The 10,137-nt window shown below is 38.4% G+C and overlaps 1 protein-coding gene across 1 annotated transcript; it reads right to left on the reverse strand.

Moving 5' to 3' along the window:
- Nucleotides 1-901: 901 nt before the first annotated feature.
- Nucleotides 902-9,713, reverse strand: LOC128380163 (carbohydrate sulfotransferase 12-like). Its single transcript, XM_053339881.1, has 7 exons — nucleotides 9,605-9,713; nucleotides 5,832-6,218; nucleotides 5,505-5,792; nucleotides 5,115-5,257; nucleotides 2,639-2,767; nucleotides 2,066-2,258; nucleotides 902-1,508 (listed from the first exon to the last, which is right to left on the reverse strand). Exons 2-7 carry the CDS (start codon nucleotides 6,105-6,107, stop codon nucleotides 1,236-1,238), a joined length of 1,302 nt encoding a protein of 433 aa, XP_053195856.1. The 5' UTR covers nucleotides 6,108-6,218; nucleotides 9,605-9,713; the 3' UTR covers nucleotides 902-1,235.
- Between the last annotated feature and the right edge of the window lie 424 nt (nucleotides 9,714-10,137).

The following is a 10,137-nucleotide window of genomic DNA, read 5'->3' on the forward strand; positions in this document are numbered from 1 at the left end:
TTATCACCTGGAGCCAAATCAAAAGCAAAACTTTAAATGGTCTGCGAAAATGAAGCTGATTTTATCTGCAATTCTTTTTGGTTTTAGTTCATTTTGCACATTTCATTGTAGTTTATATTTAGTTTTCTATGAACGTGCATTATAGATTAAATGTATTATTATTGTGTTACTCTAACTATAGTTGTGTGTACATCATTTATGTTAACCTCAGTGTTTATCAGGCCAATTGACTACAGATTGCTTTATTTGTACATAGTTCCTTGAACAGGATTCCTCACCCATATTTTCATGAATTGCACAATCATCAATTCCACATTTAGTCCACTAGTAATAACTAACAATTCAACTGCAATTTGGTTTAATTTAAAGGTTCAGTGATATGAAATAACATCTCGTTTTTATCTTTATTATTATTTGTTTTTAATCTCCACTATGTTATCCTTATGGATTATCTATTAATGGTTCCCTTCTTTTGTGTTTCTACTTTAAACAATAAACTATTAGAATTCCATAAAGTTATATAGATATCCAGGCTTGAAGTCCCTAGTCAAGCTACAGAAATACAATATGATGCAACCAGTATCAGTTGTTCTGTAAACCCTACCAGTCTTATGTCTTTTCAATTTGTAATGCAAGCTTTCCGTTACATTTGTGTTGTTTTAACATGCTGAGTAGTGCTTCCAGCCACGAGTAAACCTACTTTGGTGCAATGTCCCTTTAAATAAAATTTAGAGTGGTGGACTTTGTTTGAAATTGACTACTTTTACATTTTGGTATTGCATCTTTTTCTTCAGAAAAGGTGTCTGAATACTTATTTACTTCTTTCACCATTGATTTTAAAAGACAGTGACGTCAGAAAAAGAAACTCAAGCACTTACAAAAACATTTTATTCCTCTGCAAATTATGTCCCTTCAGAAATGTCAGGCAACAACTAACCCCAGTCCTTTCCTCATGACCTGTCAAAATACTGTTCAAAGTGCTTTAACATGAGGCAAACAGACTGTGATTAAGTAGCGTGTACATGAGTGTGCTTCACAAATGAAAGGATGACAAACTGAGACAGATTGATGAAGAGAATAAAATAATACTGGCAGGCACTTCTGTCATTTGAGGTAAGAACAAAAATGAAATAAACAGCATTAACTTTAAAAGGCATATGTTGGCTGTGTGCAGATAGGTGAGGTGTGGGCTCTACACACAGTGCAGCGCCCAGGCCTTTGGCTGTGTTTGTGGTCTACTTGTGGAGCACGCTGTCAGGTTTGGGATAGCCAAACAGCTCAAAGTCTGGTTCGTACAGCTTGTACAGTTCTCTCCTCATATTAATGGGAATCTGTGCAAACCAGTCCCTTTCCCAGCTGGCTGCAGTTCGGTTTCGAGCCCCAGAAGGGAAGTGTAGTAGATGATCCACTTCCAGAAGTTTCAATAGGTGCTCTGCGTCTGTTTCCAGGGTTTCTAATCTCCCAATGAAATCATACTTCACCTGGCATGGATGGCACAGTCGGTAAACCTGAAACACACAAAAACAAAGTCTAGGCTTTTAAAACTGTCTGATTATTATTATTATTATTATTATTACAGATTTCAATTCCTTATGGCTCCGCAGGTCTGCACCACAATATGTGTGTGCATGTCTGTGTGCATGTCTGTGTGTGTGATCTCTGAAGTCACTATAATATAAGCTGTATTACAATATTTGTACATCCACAAATCATTAACCTTAACACCCTCTGTATATACAACTCAGAGTACATACAGTGTTAAAAGTCTGGACACGCTTTCTTATTCAAGTGAATGGAAAGGTGTGTCCTAACCTTTGGCTAATACTGCATGTACAAATTAATGTAATTATCTAGAAAGAACATAAAAAAACAGAACATGAAAAAAACCCCAAAAATAATATAAAAGAAGATGAGATTTCTCTTCAGTTAAGTGGTCTAGATGCTCAAATATGTGTACTGACAAATACCAGCATGCAGACAAGACTGCTGATAAATGAAGTCCAACTTTTAAATGTAGTCTTGGCTTGCGAGTGTGTGTCATGTGCCATCTGTGAGAGACGGATACCTGCCGCCAGTGTTCATTGAAGATACTCTCCTTCTCCGTCTCTGGATCCAGCAGGTATGTGATAAACTGCTGAAAGGTTGGTTTGATTCCTGCTGCAAACGCCTCTGCTGCAGTTTCTGGCAAACTCCCAGACACGTTACCATAACGACGCAGCATGACTGAACCAAACTGCCGGTAGAAGTCTTCATTGGGCCTTGCAAAATCACAGACAAACACAAATAACATAAACTTTAATAATAATTCAAGAATCGTAAAAACTGCTGTTTGATCAAAAGCCAAGCACATTCCTCTGCCTTGGCACACACATACACACACACACACACACACAAAAACACACACATTCTTTCCATCCATCCACTAAGTAGTAGTAATTTGTTAATTGGGACCATGTACAGAGTTAGCTTATAGCTCATTTTCAGCTGCAGTCCCTTCAGTAGGTCATTAATAAAACATGACAAAATACAAAGCTGCACACAACAGCACATCACATACAAGGTAGAGTCAGTACAGAGCTGAGAAGCTTTACGCAGTCTTTTTAATCTGGTTTTAATTTGGGTTTTAACAGACACACACCTTCCAAACTTGTTCCTGAAGGCAGAGATGAGACGTACAAAAGGGTCTCGTACAAACAGAAACTTGGTGTAGTGTTGTAGCTTGAGTGCCATCAGGTGGCGGGATAGTGAACCGTAATGGCGCCAAAACCTGTTAAAACATAACACATGGACACACACGCACACACACACACACACACACACAGAAAATCATGATCATCTGTTAGTGTTATTGTGATGTTTTCAAGATCAAAAATTCAACTGTAGCTATTTAGTTTCATATAATACTGAAAACATTTGCCACTAAATGACTTGAAAAACAAAGCCAGATCTGTTTAAAACCTGTAAAAATGTGTCTTGTTCAACGATACAGATCGGAATAACACAGGTTGGGAAAGTCATATCCAAACACAGACAGCTCCCAAAGGGCAAAGAAAGATCTGCCTGTGCTGCAGCAACCAAGCCCCGCCTGTCCTTTCCACTCTCCTCTTCCAAGTGTCAACTCGGTAAATAACTTCTTTGCTTTGCGCAGCTTTAATATAACTCAGTATTTAAGTGTTATGACAGAAGCATTACATACGCTGTTTGAAAAGGAAAAGCATGTAACTTTTCATTGAATAATAACCCTTTGAAAAGAGGTTAAGACAAAAGACACTGCACTGCTAGAGAGACATTCATGAATTATAAAAAACTAAGCATTGTTTAGTTTTAATGAATAAATGATGGATTTAGGGGTTGGGTGGGGGGGGGCTTGATATGTTCAGACTGACTTTCAACTTTCATCACAAAATTGTAAAGTTGTCTCATGCCTCTGGTTTGACACCCTGAATCATTGATTCCTTTTCTTGGTAATTATTGTGGCAGTGAAGTATGTGCTGTGTTTGTGGTTGTCCAATTTTTTCTGTTTGGACACATTTTTTGGTCTGCCTGTTTTTGCACGGTGACTTATTGGGTAGATATTTTTTTTACTGAGCTGTTAAAACATTTTTAGTTCTTGACTTGGCTTCTCTGTGTATTTGTAGGAATGTGGTTTAGAGTAGGAGTGATTTTCCCCATTTTAACTGGAAATTTTTTGCCTAAATATACAAAGTACTTATCAAAAAAAGTCTGAGATTAGTCTTGATATGGACATCAGCTGTGTATATTGGTCCAGTTCTATCAAAGGGCTAACAGCTGTAATACATTAGTTTTCATCCCTGTTGCTTGTTAAGTTAAAATCTTAATATTTTGTGTAAGTGGTTGCATCTTTCTTAACTGTGCAGCTGTTGCAAATATTGAAACCATTTAGCTGCTTCAGTTTTAGGATCTTGATACTGTGCATGCAGGGCTGGCTCACTGTCACATGTAATAGAGCCATCATTAATATTATTAGTAACCAGGGTGTAAGCTACAAGGGAGCCAGAGGGAGCTTGGCACCTCTTAATAAGACATGAGCTACTCTGAAAACATGATTTATAAAAAATTTGGGAGTGTCTCTAAACTAATGACAATATACTACTTTTTCCCATATATTACTATTGTTCTGCATCTTCATCATCATGCATAAAATTAGGATATTATTGAAGTATGATTCATGCATGAGATCAGAAAAACATGCTTTCTTAGTCCTACTCTGTCTACCCATTACTCTGCATTTCTCCAAATTGCCATCGCTCATTTCTCTGTTTTTTTTCCGTCAGCATGGAGTCAGAAAACAAGGAAGCTTACTCACATATTTTTACCCAAAATTTCCACCCAAAAAAAAAAAAAAAAAAAAAAGTGGGTCTTGGTAAACTATGTTAGTAACATCTGTACTTTTCCCACTATGACAAGTAACACACAAAGTTTATATAAACCTCGACTATGAAAGGGCCAAACATCGTGCACACTGTCACCTTTGGTCCTTTTGGCCTGTCATGTGCTCAGTATAGTAACTGGAAATTTGGGGCTTTTCATGTCCTGAAGAGGATTTTACGATGTATAAAATTACACATATGGTAGATTTTGAAGACTATTTCTGATTTTTTTTTTTTCACCTTAAAATGTGTTTTAGACATATTTGAATTTAGGAAGTTAGAATTTACAGAACATATTACCAAGTAGTTAAAATGAATTCAAATAATAATTTCTTCAGGGCTGATTTTTTTTTTTTTTTTTTTAAGTATATTTTTTGGGGCTTTTTGCCTTTAATGTACAGGTAAGTAGAGAGAGACAAGAAACTAGAGTCAGAGAGAGGGGAATGACACACAGGCTAGGACTTCTTGGTGCAGGATTCAAACCGGGGTCGCCTGCACTGAGGCCTGTAGCCTCGACACACAGAGTGGGTGCTCTAAACACTACCAGGGCTGATTTTTATCTAAAGTTGGTGCCAACGTCTAAATTTCTATTTTTTCTATTTTCGATTATTATCAACTTTAACTCAACTCAACAATACCACTGTGAATATTTCTATATTTAATTGTGTATATCCGTGCATGTGTGTGTGTGTGCGTGTGTGTGTGTGTGTGTGTGTGTCATACTTGGCAAAGGTGAGGTGCAGAGACGAGTTGTGTACGAGGTCAGGAGGAACAGCCTCTGGGTCAGTATAAGGTTTTCCTGAGGAGGGCGAGATCAGAGACTGAGACAGAACCACCATCACTCTCTTCCAGTTGGTGCACGCTACCTGAATGGAGAACCATACCAGAGAAGGAAAGAAATGAGGTGAGACATTCAGACAGAAGAGAAGAGGGATTGTGAACACGTGTCGGTGTGTGTGTGTGTGTGTGTGTGTGTGTGTGTGTGTGCTCACCAGCTGAAAACTGCTTGTAGGAAAATGGACAACTGTGGTTTACTTTCTTACTATTTTTAACACAGACAGAAAACTAACCAGAGTAACCAACATAAATACCCTACACAGAGGACATCTGTACCTTGGGAACGTAGCAGTAGATAATCTGGTGTGTGTCATCCACTATTAAGTGATCCAATTCCCTGTTGGGAATCTGCTCAAATGGCCGAGTCCTTCCGGGAAATTCCTCCGAATCCTTTCCTGAGCACACATCCATGACCTTCTGCTTCCTCGCCTCCTGTTCCCTGTTATATACAGAAGCACTACTTGTTTCCTTTTCCTCATCCTCCCTTGTCTCCACCTTCCTCTGCTCTTGTGTTTCCTTTCCCTCCTCCTCCTCCTCCTCCTCCTCCTCTTCCTCCTTCTCTTCCTGCTTCCCTTCAGCTGCTCTTCCTGTCTCCTCACGAGCAGGTGTGGTGCTGGATGTGGTGGTGGTGGTGGTAGGGACTGCGGAGGTGGTGGAGGTGGTGGTGGTGGTCACTGCTTTGCTGGTGGACGGGGGAGTAAGTGAAGGGCCCGCAGTCGTCGTCTGAGGGTAAGAATCAGAGTGAGGCCACTCGTGTTTGGGGTCCTGCAGCGGGTAGAGGTTGAAGCCCCTGACGTCATCCCAGTAAACGATGATCGCCAGGATCATGAACAAAGACCCTGCGATGAACGCCACTCGTAGACCCCGCCAGGTTCCCATGGTTATATCAGATCCAGAGCAGTGATTGGTGAAGAAAAGAGGAAGAAGTTATCTGAGCTCCATGGTTGCCATCTATCACGGAAGGAGCCACTTCCTGCCTGACAGCTGCAACTGCAAGAAACAGGAAATGTGGTTTAGCCCCTTGTTCTCCTTTCAAAGCAAAATGAAGTAAAAAAAGAAAGAATGGACTGATGTTAAAATAGATATTGCTCATAAATATTCTAAATGCTAGGTAATAAAAAACAGAAGCAGAGTGAGATATCAGATTGATTGTTTGATAAGAACAAAGTGGAGTCAGGTGCTTGAGAGGTGGAGGGCATACTTCATACTTCTAGTCTGCTGCATTTTCTAGATGAATATTGCACCTTTTCATGCATTATATATACATTTTACAGTTATACTTGCTCTGAATATCAATATTTAAAATATAAAACATATGATGAGCTTCTAAAATATGATGCATTGTTACAGATGAAACTACTAAAGCTTTTAAAGTAGTTTAGATTTGCTCCATTGTCAAGCAGCTAAAACGTCACATTTTAAAACACGACTGAAACCCAATCTCCTTCTTCTAACCCTCAAATGAAAAGTTAAATTAATAAAAAAAGTCCAACTCACCTTTGCACTATTCAGTACAGTTAGTATTGCTGATAAACCTTACTAAACTATTACTAACTAATGCCGGCTGATGTTTGCATACTTTTAGGTAGATGCAGCTGTTTAACTGACAGTCTGCTGACTTTCTTCTCTAATGGTGCAACTGTTACACAACATTTTAGTATTTTTAGCATTAGCACTCATTACCTCCACTCGTGGTGGCAGCGAACACGACATGGACTCATTTGAATATGTCAGCAACAATAACCCATTAGGTGCTTATATTTTTGTACTTCTATTTTTACACTGTGGTGTTGCTAAGACGTCAAAACATCTTCCACCAAATCAAAATAAACACATCAGCAGATCCATTTAGTTACAAAAAAGTATATTTAGCTCTGATATTATATTATAAAAGCATAAAACACTTACTTGATCATCTTATTATCACACAACACTTAACTGTATCAGCTCTATCCTAAAAGATGCTGATGTACAATATAACACTCAATGAGCTGCCAGGTTACTGTGGCAACAAGCCCCTGCACTAAAATGAATGGTGAAGTGAGACACAAAGAAAATATTAAGATGGAGAAAACAAAATATAACATGCTGACTTTATGACTGCACATACATCAAACATCCAAATAATCATTTTTGCACAGTCGACATTTTGATTTGTGTCATTGTAGAAAAAACACAGCTGTTACTAATAATATTAACAATGGCTTCATTATAGCAAGTGTCTAAATGAACCTTTGCATATATTTGTCATGTTGTGATATATATATATATATTGCTGGACATATATACTGTATATAATATATTAAATAGTGTCCTTCATATTGTCATAATGATTTCAACCACATCAATCCATGCCTGTAAATAAGCATGCTTTGATTATAAGCAGATAATAACAACCAATTAATATTTGTCTAACCACTTAAATTGGTAAATTATTTCAGCTATTTAAAAAACTTTAAATATAACTCTCAAACACAACTTTAATAGTTACAGCTTCACAACAGCTAAGATTTCCTTTTAGTCTTTTTAGTCAACATATAGCAGAGGTAGGATGTCAGTAAGTACTCAGACTAAATACAATTTTCAGATAATTGTGCTTTAATAGAGAGCATTTCTATGTTATTTCATATTTCTATTATCAACTATATTATTTCAGAGACAAATATTGTACATTTTAGTCTACAGCATTCATTTGAGAGCATATTGTTTACTTCAGATTCAAATTTTACATTAAAAAACAGTGGGAAAACTGTGACTGGAGTAGTTGAAGCCAATCATGTCATAATAAATATATTATAACATATCATATCAAATACTGGATGTTTTTTAGGTGATGTGAAACTTTAAAATGCAAAGTAGTAGCCTGCACTATACTACCACTGTTAACACTTTTATGAGTACTTTAATGTTGTTATAAGATCTTAATTAGGGGCCCCAAATAATGATTATTCTCTCCATTAATCATTAGTTGTTTGGTCTATAAAACATCATGTCACAGTTTCCTTAAAGCCCAAGACATAACATCTCTGGTTTTGTCCCGATCAACAGTCCACCACCCAAATATATTCAGTTTCCTGTCACAGAGGACTGAATAAACCAGGAAATATCCACATCAACACAGACATTTTTCTTAAAATATGACTCCTAACAATGATCAAACTAGTCAGTAACTCATTTAACAGTTTAAATGACCCATTATCATTGCAGCTCTAATCTCAGTATCATTAAGAACCAGGAAGCCAAATACATTTAAAACTTTAGATCCAACTGTTGATGAACATTAGTCCTCTTTTTCACATGTTAAGGTCTAACTTGCTGTTACATGCATTATGGTATGCTTGTGTTTTTGCCAGGGGCCGTGGGAACCCCCGGGCTCCTCTCTGGGCACTCAGCTGTCACAGAGAGATGTGAACAAACGGGGGGTGCTGTGGGGGTGGAAGCTGTTTCACTTCAGAAGAGCCTGCTGGAGGGTTTTACACCCCCTTATTGTCTGGCACATAAAAACATCTGCTGTTAGGGGGGGAAAAATGGTGGAAAAAATGACGGTTCTAATAAAATAAGTAAGAAAAAAAAAAGAAGTCTGAGGAGGGCAAAGAAAGAAGAAATGAAAGAAGAAAGAAAAAAATCCACAAGTTCATAATGTTGACAGAGAATTGTTGTTTTTTTCTGTGGTGTTTTCTTTCCACGTTTTAACTCTACTCTAAACTCCACGTTGACTGTATGAGGCTATTTTAAGAGACGTAAAAAGAGGTGGGGGGGGGGGCACTAACACTCAAAATGCCCCAATAATACAATAATAAGTTTCAGTGCATGTTTTAACAGTTTTTTTTTTTAGGTTTTTTCTCTATACATTCACATTTCTAGTCATGAAAGGGGTTGTTTTTTAATTTAATTTAAGTTTATTTATTTATTATTTCTAGTAAATGACCAACAACCTCCTCCCCTCTGATCCTCGGTCGGAAACCAACTTTAATTTATACAGTACACAGGTTACAATGTGCCCTTTCACTGCCCCCCCCCCCCCCCCCCCCCCTCTCTCTCTCTCTCTCTCTCTCATGCAAGCGGACAGTTTCCTTCAACTCCACTGCAGCATGCCCAGAGAGATAAAAAAAAAATGCCTCAAGTTATTTTCCTTCATAGTCTTCCTCTTTTTTCTTTTTTCTTTTTTGATCTCCGCCACGAATCTTTTCATCTGGTTTCCTTTTTTTGAGTAGGAGGAAGAGAAGAAAAAAAAAAGACCCGGTTCTCTTCCCTTTATGCTCCTCACATAGAGAGAGCATCAGGGAGACACTTAAAAAAACATCCTAGTCAGTCTTTAGGTCTTTAGGTGTATGAAATCATCTTCATTTAAATCTCATGCTTAGGTTTTATCTTACCGGGTTGATGAGCTTCATGTTGCCGGGCGGCCAGCTCCTCTTTGTCGGCTTGCCTGCTGCGGTGTCCCCCCACTCTCTCTCTCTCCGTCTTTCTCCCTCCCTCTCTTTCTCTCTCTCTCTCTCTCTCGCTGTGTGTCTGTCAGCCTGGTGATGAGACCGGGTGGACACGACTGTAGCGGTCTACACACACTGCACACACTGGATCATATCCTCGCGAGATTTAGGGACGGGGAAACCAGCCACCCACCCATGCATACTCCCATTTCACACACACACACACACACATATGGCCTATTTAGAACACTTTTGGGGACATTACATTGACTTGCATTCATTTCTAGGAGACTCATCCGGACCTCAACCATATCCATTACAGCCTTAACCCCTTATCTTAACCTCATACTAAATTAACTTTAACTTTAAACCAAGCCCCCCCACCCACCCAATAAAAATGAATGGTTTACATTTAGGGGACTTGTTTTTTGTCCCCATAAGGGTGGAGAGTCACCACAACATGACTGTGTAAGCCATAA

Source organism: Scomber japonicus, chromosome 2 (genome assembly GCF_027409825.1).
Source record: "Scomber japonicus isolate fScoJap1 chromosome 2, fScoJap1.pri, whole genome shotgun sequence".
Lineage (NCBI taxonomy): Eukaryota > Metazoa > Chordata > Actinopteri > Scombriformes > Scombridae > Scomber > Scomber japonicus.

Coding starts and splice junctions, on each gene's coding strand:
- LOC128380163 (XM_053339881.1), bottom strand. CDS start 6,107: ATGGGAACCTGGCGGGGTCTACGAGTGGCGTTCATCGCAGGGTCTTTG. Junction 5,793..5,831: donor CCACATCCAGCACCACACCT/GCTCGTGAGGAG, acceptor GAAGGGAAGCAG/GAAGAGAAGGAGGAAGAGGA. Junction 5,258..5,504: donor TCTACTGCTACGTTCCCAAG/GTACAGATGTCC, acceptor TTCTCCATTCAG/GTAGCGTGCACCAACTGGAA.